This window comes from Dreissena polymorpha, chromosome 6 (genome assembly GCF_020536995.1).
Source record: "Dreissena polymorpha isolate Duluth1 chromosome 6, UMN_Dpol_1.0, whole genome shotgun sequence".
In the NCBI taxonomy this organism is placed as follows: domain Eukaryota; kingdom Metazoa; phylum Mollusca; class Bivalvia; order Myida; family Dreissenidae; genus Dreissena; species Dreissena polymorpha.
In genome coordinates, this window is record NC_068360.1 from 88,868,471 (window position 1) to 88,882,961 (window position 14,491).

A 14,491-nucleotide genomic window follows, 5' to 3' on the forward strand; every position below is an offset into this window, starting at 1 on the left:
AAAATAATAGAACAAATATTGTAGATTGTTTTGCTTGTTTGTCAATAACGGTATTGTAATTATGTGTGTCTGAATTTCAGGTCGATAGAATTATAAAGAACCACCCAGATAAATTCCAGAACTACGTTGACTGTAAACTGAAATTCTTTACGTAAGTTGTCTTTACAAATATACAATACATTATTGGCTATATTATCTATGAAGATAGAAGTTCAATAAAAGAATGATGTCGCACGGACTCTAGAAGAGTCAATATACGCTCCGTGATCGTCGTGAGCACGCGATGTAAATACCCATCAATTTGTTTGTGTTTTATTTTGAAGTAACAATTCATTTTTTACTAAAGCTCATAGTTTAGTTTGAATTAATATTAATGAATTATTTTATTAAATGTTTCATTATTAGCAATTATGAAAAGTATTATCTCAGTTTGCAATAACATTTTAACGTAAGAGCATCAATATTTTACCTATTGAAAAGATGTACATTCTTGATTTAGTTAATTGTTTGAATTTCCTCGGCCTCCTGTTGATGCTATATTGAGAAGTCCTTACTGAATGTGTCTAGACTTTATAGATTGCATAAACAAATGACTTTAATAACCTCGTTTTGGGAAAACTGGGCTAAATGCATGTTTGTTAAGTGTCATCTAAGCTTAGCCTGTGCAGCTCACACAGGCTTATCATGGACGACACTTTCCGCATTAACTTCACTTTAGTGTAGAAGAGACTTCTTTGAAACAAAAATAAATAAAAGCAGAAAGTGTCTTCCCTGATAAGCCTATGCGGACTGCACAGGCTTATCTGGTACGACACTTTACGCACATGCATTAAGCCGACTGCACTGGCTAATCTGGGAACCCACAAGTATTAAACCCCATTTTATCAAAGCTAGGCTCATATCTATCTGTCCTCTCTTAGCAACGGCACTGAACCTCACGTGAACTACGAGATTACATTCGAGGGCGAGAAGAACCCAGCACAACTTCTCGAGGAATACAACAACATTTTGCTTAAGGAGCTGCCCAAGGAACGCTATGACCGTTGGCTTGGTTACCGACTCGGAGACCTGCTCATCTACTACCAGAACTTCACGGACTTTACAGAAGTTCCGCTGAAGTTCCGAGTCCTCAATCTGACATGGACGGAGGATCTGGCGTCTTCCAACTCACCAAAATTCAGACTGCATGCTGAGCGGTTCTGCTCTGACGTAAGCTCTCGGATGTATTACATAGAATTGAGCCACGCTCTGGGAAAACGTGGCTAATTGCATGCACGTAAAGTGTTGTCCCAGATTTGCAAGTGCAGCCCACACAGGCTAATCAGGGACAACACTTTCAGGCTAGACTGGACTTTCCTCTAGAAGTGATTTTCTTTATACCGAAAATCTTGAAAGTGAAAAGTGTCCTCATTGATTAGCCATGTGGATTTTTACATGCTAATTTGATGACGACACTTTACGCAATTGCACGTTATCCTGATTTCCCAGAGTGAGGCTCATAAACATATGAGACGTGTTCTGGGAAAACTGGGCATAATGCATGTGCGTAAAGTGTCGTCCCTGATTAGCCTATGCAGTCCTCACAGGCTAATCAGGGACGACACTTTCCGCTTTTTGACATTTTTTTCGTTTAAATGAAGTCTCTTCTTAGCAAAAAACCAATTAAGGCAGAAAGTGTCGTCCCTGGTTAGCCTCTGGGGATTGCACAGGCTAATCTGGGACGACACTTTACACACATGCATTATGCCCAGTTTTCTCAGAACGCGACTCATATTATAATAACTGACATCGTCCCCGCTGTTTGTTGCGCTCCCCTTTGCTGTCCTGACTTTTCAAAAAGTAACAAACTATCAAAATAATATGACCTGAAGCTTTCTTGTCATCACGTGTCTATTCTGACTTGGATCTTTTTGCTTGCTGTCACAAATGTTCATAAATTTAAACACATCACATTAATAACATTGGCAATGCCATCATGATTTAGACATTTTGCTGCTGCATTTCTTGTACTGTACTATTTCATCTTGAAACACGATTACCCGATGTCGCCTGTTTGACGACGAATTTTCATAAACCTGTATGATGATTGTACATGTGTAATTGTGTGTATGTATATTAAGTATTTTCTTTGCAGATCAACCGATTGTTGCGCGCAAGACCCGATTTATTCACTCAATACGATAAATGCAAGGTTGTACAGTTTGGGTAAGTCGATTCTGATGTGAAATAACGTCACTGTATGTGTTTAAAACTATATTATTTTATGGAAATCGCATCCTGTAGGACCCAAAATAAATGACAAATTTCCTTGTTCTAAAGTCCTACAATTCATATATAGGCATTTCCAGTTCCAATTGAGTTTGCCTTATTATGTATAGCAACAGAGATCCATATGGTATTTTACATTCCTTCTTGTAAAATTCCTTTATGTCAATATATCAACATTTCAAGTTCTAATATTAAACCATTTATGCCTAGCAGTTGACTCTCCAATTCTTCTAAAATGGATCAATTTATTTCCAAAATTAGGAATGTCTAGTATATTTATTTCTATATTTATAATATTTGTTACAGAAATTCATTTAAGCAAACAGCGCAGACCCTCATGAGACGCCGCATCATGCGGCGTCTCATCTGGGTCTACGCTGTTTGCCAATGCTATTTTTTCTAGACGCTAGGCATAAATGGGTTATTACTGCCTTCCTATGTACAGTAAGAGCCCAGTCAGCATCGAGATCCTGCTGGAGTTCAGCGGTCGGGTTTCCATACCGGCCATGCAGCAATTGGCGGCCACGGTGATTTTCGAAGACACGCCTAGATACCGTTATAACCAAGTCGTTGGTCATCTTATTGGAGATCTGCTGGTCTATTATGCCGATCTGCTGCTGTACCACTATAATATTCCGTTCGGTAAATGTTATTTGCCTAACTTTTTTTTAACATGTTTGTTTGTATTGTACTTGTAATGAGTGCAGATTCTAAATTTTACATTCATGTAATATAAATATCAATGATCCATGCAGTAAATGTTATTTAATTTAATCTTTTTATAGTATTTTTGTATACACGTATATGCCCTTTGTTCCTTTTGTGACATCATAATTGTTTTTACAAACAAAAGATGAGCGACGTTAAGCAAGTGTTCGTCCTTCTGTCCTTATAAAAATATACTTTGCCAAAAAATTGGCTAAAGTGTTAAGAGCGCATACCGCGCCAACACCTGTGACCCTAGCTTAATGTACGAGACTCACATTTACTGGACAATCTGTAACTTTATCATGTATGAATCTGTTTTAAAATAACTTGCATTGAATGATAACGTTGTGAAAACATCTTGTTGTTTGTAAATTTGTATCCGTAACTGTAATATCACGGCCATCTGCTCGACGAAACATTCATGTTTTTCCGTTTTACAGGTCAACCTTGTATATAAAGTGTGTTACTATCCCCCGCCATAGGCGGAGGGATATTGTTTTGGCGTTGTCCGTCTGCCTTCCGTCTTTCCGTCCGTCTTTCTGTCCGTCCAGAGCCATATCTTTGAAGTGCTTCGGCGGATTTCTTTGAAACTTGGTATGAGTATGTATATGGATAAGAGGATGATGCACGCCAAATGGCAGTGTACACCATCTGTTAATAACAGAGTTATGGCCCTTTGTATATTAAAGAAATGCTTTTTTTGTGTGTCCAAGGCTATATATTTGGAGTACTTGGGCGGATTTCATTGAAACTTGGTTTGAGTATGTATATGGATAAGAGGATGATGCACGCCAAATGGCATTGTACACCATCTGTTAATAACGGAGTTATGGCCCTTTGGTTCTTAAAAGATGCTTGTTTGTCAAATATAATACTTTTTGTGTCCAGAAGCATATTGGCGTGGGATATCAGTTCAATGAATTTGCTTGTTGAATCTTAATTATGCACATATTTAACACAACAGCAACAACATCACACCACGTAATGTTTTGGACATGCCATTTTTCAGTTCCAGTTGCAAATATTTCACACAACAACAACATTTGATACATCACGTAATGTTTGCGACATGCACATTTTCTGTGCCAGTTATTCCAATACTAACTATGGTTTGGTGGTCCCCTTTTTAGACGCCTGGTTGTACAACAGCACTCAGAAGATGTACGGCTATCCTTGGCGTGATGAGGAGAGACTGTGGGACAGTAACTCACCGAAATTCAAGGAAATTGAAGCTGCTTTCTGTAACGAGGTATACATTCAAAATGATAGAGTCTGGCTCTGTGGAAAATGGGCTTAATTGATATGCGTAAACGACACTTCCCGCTTTTATAGAATTATTTGTTTAAAGGAAGTCTCGTCGCAACAAAAATAAACTCTTAGCGGAAAGTGTTTCCTTGGTTAGTCTGTGCCGACTGCAAAGGCTTATCTTGGACGACACTTTTTGCACATGACTTAAGCCCCCATTTACCTGAGCGCGGCTCAAGTTTATTATGTACACCCATATTATGTTAGTTGTTCACTGCATGTTGGCTATCTTTTCATTTTTATGTCTGATATTCTATCAATAGACTTAAAAAAATGTTTATAATCTGCTTAAAAATATAAATATTTAAAGAACAAATAACGTACCTTTAATACAGGAAAGAAAACCTTACGTCAATACTATCCCTCGAATAATAAATCATGAAGAGTCGCCGTGACGTAGTGGATATGGTGTCCGCCTAGCAACCGGAAGTTCACGGATCCGATCCCAACTGTGAGAGGTTTCATAAGATTTCCTCCAGAAGACACCGAGTACTGGTTCTACCCAGGAAACGGACTCAACACCTTTTTTTAATAAAAAGTTTGATTCTAATGCAATCAAGCTAAAATGAATAGGCTTAAATTAAACGTGTTTCTAATCTATTTTCCAGATGGACAGAGTGTTCAAAGCTGCCCCTATCGCTGGCAATCCCAACAAGGAACGCTATTACCGCTGCTTCATTGACAATTTCCAGTAAGTGTCGCTGTTTTATGGAAAACAAACAAGCAGTATTTGACTGGTTTCTCATGTATTTCATTAAATAAGCCTAGTTCTAGGAAAACGGGACTTAATGCAAATACTTAAAGTGTCGCCACAGATAAGTCCACGCAGGATAATCAAGAAGGACGCTTTCCTACTTTATGGAACTTTTTTTTGAGAACAAGTCTCTTGTCAACGAAAATCCAGTCTAGGTTGAAACTGTCGTCCCTGACTAGCCTGCGCGGACTTCACAGGCTCATGCGGGACAACACTTAACACATATGCATTAAAACCCGTTTCCTTGAGGGTGGCACAATATATCTAGCCCGCTAGAAAACGAAAGCCATATGAAAACCGTAATTATGATTACAGCCGTCCTTGTACCGTTATTATGATGAGTAGCCAAAATTTAAACGGGGCCATTATCCGGAATAAAGTTCACATATTCCTGAAATGTATATAGAAATGGATTTAAAAAAAGAGTTGATATCATAATGTTTGTTTAAGGCCTCGTTGAATGTTGAATCTCGATTTGATGATATTGTACTAAAGTGAACAGGCACCTAACTCTAGTCACTGTGCAAGTGACTTTATCAGAGATCAATATGCAGCTGTGATTAAAATAGTGCAGACATTTATTGTCAGCTGTGAAAAAAATGATGGAAGATGAAAGGCACAAGATTAAGAGTTCTGTATGCTAATGTGGACTGAATCATGTTGAGATCATTAGTTCCTTTAACTAGGCCTTTCAGTATTTATTAAGCCCATTTATGCCTAGCGTCTAGAAAAAGGACTATGCAAACAGCGTAGACCCAGATGAAACGCGGCATGATGTGGCGTCTCATCAGGGTGTTCACTGTTTGCTTAAAGAAATTTCTTTAAGAAATATTCTAAATATAGAAATAAATATACTAGACATCCCTAATTTTGGAAATAAATTGATCCAATTAAGAAGGATTGCAGAGTCCACTAGGCATAAATGGGTTTAGCATTGTAAGCCCCTTTCTGAGAATATTGGAATTCATGCAGTCCGCACACGTTGATCAGTGCCGACACGTTCCTCCTTCACTGTTTTTTTTTATTAAAAAGAGATCTCACGAAAAATTAAATGAAAGTTGAAATTGTCGTCCATGATTAGCTTGTACGGACTTCACAGGTTAATCTGGAAGGGACACTTAACGCACATGCATGAGGCCCAGTTTTCTCTCAAACGAGGCTTATTAATGTGACATTACTGGTATACTCACTATAAATTCTCATATAATGTGGTAATAAGATGATAGGCTAGCGTTTGGGAATCTTATGCCCGCATCTGCTGTCTCCTTTTAGGCGTAACTTCGACCCAGAGGCACCCGTGTCGTTCACATACTCGCTTGTGTTTAACGGCACCGAGCCGCTGATTAAGCAAGAAATAGACGACATGATCACCGCCAACATCGAGGTCTGTATTTTTTTCACAACTTTTTGTTGAATAGGACTGCGTCCTTTTGAATTGGAATAATTGCGTTGTTATGGCTAAAATTCGAAAATTAGTGTTGTGTTTTTGTATTTTGTATGCTTTAATATTTTAAAATTGAGAATCACAGTGCTTGAATATCATATTTACCAAGGTTGAACATATAGAGATGGGTGGGAGATTAACTACATACGGAGATTTATTCAATTGTTTTTGAAATCTTAAAACCTAGACCGATTTGGGAATTTTTTTTCTCCATCGGTTCCCAAATTTTAACGAAACAACTCTACTCTGCAGGTGTACGACATTGGCTCCAGCAAGTGGTTCCTCATCGGCCAACAGTGGCTCATCAACGAGCAGAAGTGGGACGAGATCAAGATCAACATCTCAGACTACCTGATCAACCTGATTGCCACGACGCCGACACCTGATAGTATGTAGCGTTATCTACATAGCGCTTACATGAAGGTTTTATATGTCGACGTCGTAATAATGAGTAACAGAATATTAATTAAAATCTCTGATTACTTGATTGACATGATTTCCACCACTGGTGGTTAGCGCGTGGCTATGGTATTAAAAAGGAAAAACATCGTTTTGAATGAAAAATAATCAAATTCAACGAAAAATCAACTTCTCTGATATTTTTTTTTCAATATTTAATATATATTGTACATATATTTTTTAGTGATTTTTTCAGAAACGTTGATGTTTTGGTTTGATTTGATATGTTTTTATATTCAAAATAATGTTTTTACCAATTGATATCATAGCCACACGCTAACCACCTGTGATTTCCACGACGTCGAAACCTGATGGTTTTATAGCGTTCTCGCTAATAACAACAATCAACTAGCTATGAATAATAAAGGATTAACTATATTATACATATATATTTACGACGATTAAATAGCTATCCATGTCAACTTTTCCATAAATATAGCATGATTTAGTGTATATTTTAAGTCATAGCAAAACCAATATATGGCAGTGTAAGCTGTTTACCATGTCACTGTGCATGTATTGTTTTAAAATTCTTTGCAATTAATTTGTATATTTATCATTTTCAGTCAAAAATCACGAGGAGCCATTCACGTTCCGCCTTATGAACTTCACAATGACGTCCGCGTTAGCAGATACCTCATCCGCCCAATTCCAGTCGTTAGCGTCGAGGTTCTGTACCTACGTAAGTATACCCCATAAACCCATTAATATGAGTCACACTCTGGGAACATGCAGTTTAATGCATGTGCGTAAAGTGTCGTCAAGATTAGCTTGTTCAGGCTAATCAGGGACGTCAATTTAATGGTATTTTTGCATTATTGAAGTCTTGTTATTCTAAGCCAAAATCCATTTACGCGGAAGGTGTCGTCAATGATAAGCCTGTGCGGACTGCAAAGGCCAATATGGACATTACTTTACACACATGCGCTGAACTCCGTTTTCCAAATGTGAGGTGCATAAAGGAAACATGTGTATGTCGTTTGCTTTGCCTTCAAAGTATGCTTTTTGAACAATGCCTAAAACTTGACCAAATATACCAATATATATTTGAATGGTGATGAAATTTCCGAGCTGATAAACGTTTATTCAGAATTGAGTATTGAAACAAAAATGTCGGGATCAATTGTACAATATATATGACGAAAATGAAATATGCATAAAGTTTAATAATTCATTTAACTGACCATGCACGAATAGTTGAATCAATCTTCATTTTTTTCCGAAATAGATTATCAATTGTTATTACTGTTTGAATTTATATTGTATATGTCATTGTAGAACTGTTAATATAAACATCGCTGTATACTCAAATTTTATCCTTATATATTATTATTTTTAGCTTGACGGTCAATACAAAAATCGTGCAGAGCTTGAGTACCTTAATTGTGGAGTCAAACGATTTTAGTAAGTATAATGCTAATTATTATTTAATAATAATAATGACGATGGGGTGTTTATGAGTTTGGGTAAGAATATGTGCGTATTTTAAAAGCTAAAATTTAAGATTGTTTGTGAGCTGAGTGAAAACTCAAATCTCGATGTCTGAGTTGAGCTGAACATTGAGAATGTTTATAATACTGGACTAAAATATCGTCTTAATTGAAATAAAACACCACGTTCGTATTCAGCACGGAACCTGGACGTGGAACCCAGCACGTGGACTTCATCCTTACCTTCCGCGGTGACAAAGCCAACGACCCCGCGCTGCGAAACAAGATTATCGACATTATTATTGAGAACGCTCACCGCGAGGCGATCAACAATAGGATAGCCCTCGTGGTTGGGCCACTATTCGTGGCCGAAGACTCGCTACAGGCAGATGCGGTGGTCAGCGGATCAACCACGTCGCCATTAGGTATGTTACATTCTGAGTCTTAATCTTACTAAACGTTTTGGAACTGAATCAATAAACTGCACTACTTATTTCTTTAAAGCTGTTGTGGACCCGAACCTCTATTAATCAACGATGTTTTTTTATCACATGCGATATGATAATATTACGCAAACCTACTGAATAATGGTAAATATTGTTAATTGCCATTACGTTTTTACGTTGACCACGTCATTTAGCCTTGCGATTGGTCAGTCTAGGAAAATGGAAACGATCCCAATACACACATTATAATTATTCTTTGTGATTTAAGCAGATTAAAAAGAAATATAGCATGTGATAAAATACGTTATTGATTGTTTTTATTTTAATACTGTTTAACTGCCAAAAAGAATCAACGTAACGTTTCTTTTACTAGTAATTACGGTCTACAGGCTCTTTGGTAACTAATTTTGTCAATGACCGTCATTGAAAAAAAACGAACATATACATCGGTGAGTTTATTGATTGTTTTTACGTTCCCGTAATATTTGGTCACCATTTAAAAGGTATAAAGAGCAAAAATAAATAAACAAATTAAAATTAACCATTCTTTGTCCACCCATCCACTGTTCTACTTAATAATTAATAATATACTGATGTTTTACATTAATTTAATGCGAAATATGGAAATACCAAGATGATAAGAATTATTTATAGTGTATTTTCGTTTAATTACTATTATAGTGACTAAGGAATCAAAAATAGTGAATTTTAATGTTCATAGAAACTCGATAAGACCATGAGGCTTCCGATGAACCCAAGTTAAAGGTTAAATGTGTTTATTGAGGCTTAGCATTTTTCCTGAACATAACTAGGTCACGTCGGTTAAAAGATTACACATATTTCTTAACAATATAAGTGGAAAGGAAACTCCTTTGAAGCCCAAAAGTGTTTTACCTAATGTTTTGTTTCCTGGTATTTCCGTATATAATGTGTGTTGCATGAATTATTTGTTACTAACTGCATGAGAAGTGTAGAGTAGTGCGTTTAAACCCATCTTCCAAGTATTACTAAGCCGTTTCAAAAGCATGCATCCAGGTATTCATTAAAATGTTATAACAAAATATTAATTTTTAATCAGTCAAACGCTACTAACTTTCCAGGGAATACATTTTTTTGTTTAAGAAGTAATAATACAATGTTACAGTAAGGAAAACAAACACATTTAAAGAAATGCATTTTGCAGGATAAACAAATATTGAAAAAAAGAGTCTAACCTTTGCTGAACAGCGATTTTAAAACAACAACAATTAATAACATATGATAGTTTACACATACATTCTCAATTGAAGTTTAATGTAAAACAAACGCAATCTAAACACGTCGGCCCTATGAAGCATGCATGTGTTTGTGTGGTGTTGCATAAAATCTCAAAGGGGTTGTGCTACAAAAAGAAACGAGTTCAAACAAAGCATTACAAGATTTAAATCGAAATGTAAGAGAAATTAAAAAATAACAATTCTAATAACGCAATGGTTTCGTATCATACAAGTAATAACTAATGGGACTTTAAACCGTGAAAATTATACCATTGTACTCAAATAATATGATGAAATCAGTAGGCTTGCTTGTGTAAATCCGTAAAATTCGCATATGACTGTATACTTATCAATTATAACACATTTAACCAAAGTTACCTACTTAATTGATTCGTTTATCCAATGTACCATAACAACAAAGAACAGAAAAATACAAACGTATGCTTGCGTTATTATTTGTGTCACGTTTTACGCACGCGTTATTGCGAATTATATTAGACTGTATTGTCATGCGGCTCGCTGAATGGCTGTGCATGGGGAGAAGAGCTTTTGGTACGCATGCGCGAGTTGTAACGTAAAAACTTCAAGTACGCATGCGCGCATTATGACGTAAGCGCTCCAAAAACGTATAATGTTTTTTGCAGCCGACCCATGCCAACCAAACAAGAGCAATGTGTATTATCCCGACCCAACAGACGAGAAAAAGTTCATCGTTTGCTCTCTCGGGAAGTCGTACACGTTCACGTGTGAAAACAATCGCGTATTTGATAAGTCGAGAAGTCGATGTGTCTAAATATACAAATGACACTGGATTATATTAATGCATTCACATTTTGCTAATTGCATAGCAGGTTTTTACTGTAAAATATGTAGGGTCACCTCATCGCTTAACATTTTTCATGTCTTGGTTATATTTGAGAGACTGTCACCGTTTTAAATGATCATCGAGGAGGGAAATGGAAAGCATGTTAATAAAAATGTGTATGGTACTTTTGCTCCTGGTGGCTTTCAAATGCGTTTGGACTTGTAAATTGGTTAGATTTGCGGCTGAATGTTTGGTTGCAACATGTACAACAATGCAAATCACACAGCGCATGGGGAAGGTGTCCAGACAACGTAGAAAACAGTCCATAAACGTTTCTAAAACCTCTGCCGAACGGTGGCTTACTGCATGTATGACAGACCAGGAGAAGGTTGAAACATAAGCGTTAACCGTTGGAATGTAACACATTGGTATAAATGAGGCGTTGGATGAAATTGAAGTAACCGACGTTGAAATGATTGTATCTTTAAGCCAACCCATGCGCTCCGGACAAGTCCGGCGTTACCCTTCCTGACCCCAATGACAAAGCGAGCTACTTCATCTGCTACCAGGGATCCGGTATCGGTTCCAAGTGCAGCTCGCCAAAGGTGTTCGATGCGAGTAAGAGCGTGTGCGTCAACCCGTAGTCATGGAAATGATCGAATGACCTGGGTGTATTAGAGACGACAAAGTGAAAGCAAATAAAATGATTACTGAAGAAAGACATTACATTGCAGTGAATACAATACAGAACTGCCTTAATGCTTTGAAAAGTACTGTGTACTAGTTTTTATAAAAAAAGACGAATATATTTTTGACGTTTTATGTTTTTTCAATGATTTCACATTCAAGGATTTATGTCAAAATCTTAATATTGTCTGTGTACATATGTTTCGTTTACTTATTGACCTATAAATATATAAATTAATTGATGATTTTTATGTTTGATTTACCAATATTTGATGTTATGAAGTGTAATTTAATAAAATTGACAGCAATACCTAGTAATTATTTATGAAACATTCAAAGAATAAGTTTGTTCAATTGAACATCATATAATTTGATAGCCGAGTACGCATGAAAGAGGTACGCTATATTAAAATCCCATGCACAACGAACTTGTAAGAGAATATACTGATGTCAGGGTCCGTATTTACCGACCCATTGTTAGGATAAAGAATAACTAGTATAATTAGAGCTAATAAAAATACGTCCTACGTTTGAATATGAACAGGCTTCAACTGATGATTATGTCAGTAACAAAATGTTCTTAATGATGTAGATAGAAATGATCAATGCCAAATTTGACTCAAAATTAAGGTTATTCTAGAAAATTCCAAATTTGAGAAAACTCGTTATTCTTAGACTTCAGTTTTAGAACTGTTCGGTTAATACAGTCATGTTGTCCGTCGTCGTCCGGACGTCGCATTTCTTGTTAGTGGCATACATAAAAAATGATAATAGGTATCAACTAGACACGTTATGGGTATGCAGGTTCCATAAGGGGGCAGTGCTGTGCGCAATGACCGCAATTCTTTCTCCGCTATTTAAAAAAAAATGTTTGCCTTTTGTTAATTTGTGTACTTATCCTTTTTCCAGAGAATATCTCAAAACTATTATGTATATCATCTTGAGACTTCACTGGTAGGTAGATATTATGTTAGGGATGTGTAGTTCAGATTAAACATAAATATTGCTGATCTATATTTAAAGTTATTGCCCTTATGCTAATTTGTGTACTACAATTGCTCTGCAGCATATCACGAAACTATTAGACATATTAACTTGAAACTTGATGCATAGATATATCTTATTGGGGATTGCTGTAAAAGTATACCGTGATTTTTTCTCCCATATTCTTGGGTTTAAGCCAAGGGTTCATTTTAGAACTTAAATTTTGATTATAGCATATCTTGGAAAAACTATTAGTGGTATCAATTAGAAAATTTAAAGGTAGGTAGATATCACTGAAAGGTGTGTATTGCACAAGAACCACAACTCTTGCTCCCGTTTGTAAAGAGTGAGCACGCTTTGTTTATGTTTTACTTATATATTGTGACGAGGTGTTTATTGCTTCAGACAAGATACTCTATATCATCTTTTTAAGAGTAATGCATTAAGATTAATTGTTAGTTGTTTGTCTTACATTATTAACCTGAATCTTTGCAAGCGGTAGCTCTAATTCAAGAGACGTGCTATTTCTGTTGCTCTTTTCTGTTTAGAGTTATTGCAGTTTGCTTATTTTTTAACTTTACTTTTGACCTTAGAATATCTACAATAATAAAAGAGGTATCCATTGGAAACTTGATATGTTTCACGATCTTATTAGGGACATAGCACAATAAATTAAAAACTTGTCTCCTTGTTATTGGAGTTAAAATAAAAAGTTTGTGCAAATCAAATCTTGAAAACTCAAGGAGCTATGAAATTGAGACCTTATTGCCAGGCAGATCTCTTTGATGGGGCGTGCATTTCACAGAACACATCTATTGCTGCCATAGTTTAAGAGTATTGTCCTTTGATGGTTGCCTATTTTCAAAATTACAAGGAGCCATAACCTGACATGAAATAGACATTTAACAATTATTGGCAGTGCAGTACACAATAGCCGTAACTTTTTGTTCAAAACTTCACATTAATTGCCCATGAGAATTTCATCATGAAATTGTGTCTAATATGATGTTTTAATGCGAACGACCATAGACATGAAACTTTCATTGTTGGGAAACAGTTCGTTAAACTGAATTTGCTATCCCCTTTGACAAAGCGAAGCACGGGAATGGGGTGGCGATGGCGTGTGGTGGATGTACGATACCAAAGTGCCATTTATCGTTATGGTAGGGTCGAGCATTCGTTTGCAACGAGGCAAATACATTGAGTTATATTATTTATTCAACTCATGAAAGAAGACGCTTTAGCGATGTATAGATATTCTTTATTGTGCAAACTGAGATAGATTTTAAAGTTTTATTTTTCTAATTCTTTAATGGCAAGTTTGTTATATAACATCTAATAATAAAACGTGTATGTTTGATATTCAATGACTTGCCGTCAGACATTTAACATTTAAGGTAGCTTAGTCAAAAAGTATAATTCGTATATACCGGTACTAATTACGATTCATATATGTTGTAGTCATATCTAGCAGACATTTAACTGAGTGATGTTATCACACATGTTTTACTTATCACTTTCTTCACGGCAAACACTAACAGTCCCTCTTTTTTACCTTGGAGAAGTTTTAACATGACTTTCCTGTGTTTCCATAGCACCGCGATTTACAGGTAAGTCAAAGCGTGCACCTTAATCACGTGATACGCATTTTTTCTCATTGTGTGACGACATGATTTAGTCACGTCACGTCATGCTGTATAATTCTTTCAGGACTGACTGCATGTTGAGTTTTAATACAGAATATCTAAGCAGAAAACTTATCTCTTAAATATATTTCATCTAGTACTTTCTTGAACATTGGTATGTAGGTGAAAGCAATAATGCCATACTTCTAAAATCTCTTATTCATGCTGACTGTTTTACCGTTATGTTCACTAAATCTATCACAATGAAGTACTAGAACATGTTTTCTCACAACCTGTCTGGGTAGAAATGAACACTTTAA

At 36.2% G+C, this 14,491-nt stretch overlaps 1 protein-coding gene across 1 annotated transcript in view; it reads left to right on the top strand.

The window, feature by feature from the left end:
* Positions 1-12,759, top strand: part of LOC127835884 (fibrillin-2-like) — a 103,598-nt gene extending 90,839 nt beyond the window's left edge. Inside the window, exons 82-93 of the mRNA XM_052362308.1 lie at positions 81-151; positions 921-1,209; positions 2,135-2,205; positions 2,714-2,910; positions 4,107-4,225; positions 4,890-4,972; positions 6,308-6,419; positions 6,732-6,867; positions 7,505-7,620; positions 8,278-8,342; positions 8,567-8,793; positions 11,365-12,759. Of these exons, the coding sequence (XP_052218268.1) occupies positions 81-151; positions 921-1,209; positions 2,135-2,205; positions 2,714-2,910; positions 4,107-4,225; positions 4,890-4,972; positions 6,308-6,419; positions 6,732-6,867; positions 7,505-7,620; positions 8,278-8,342; positions 8,567-8,793; positions 11,365-11,519 (1,641 nt within the window). The 3' untranslated portion in view covers positions 11,520-12,759. The remainder of the gene's footprint in view (positions 1-80; positions 152-920; positions 1,210-2,134; positions 2,206-2,713; positions 2,911-4,106; positions 4,226-4,889; positions 4,973-6,307; positions 6,420-6,731; positions 6,868-7,504; positions 7,621-8,277; positions 8,343-8,566; positions 8,794-11,364) is intronic.
* Positions 12,760-14,491: the final 1,732 nt, after the last annotated feature.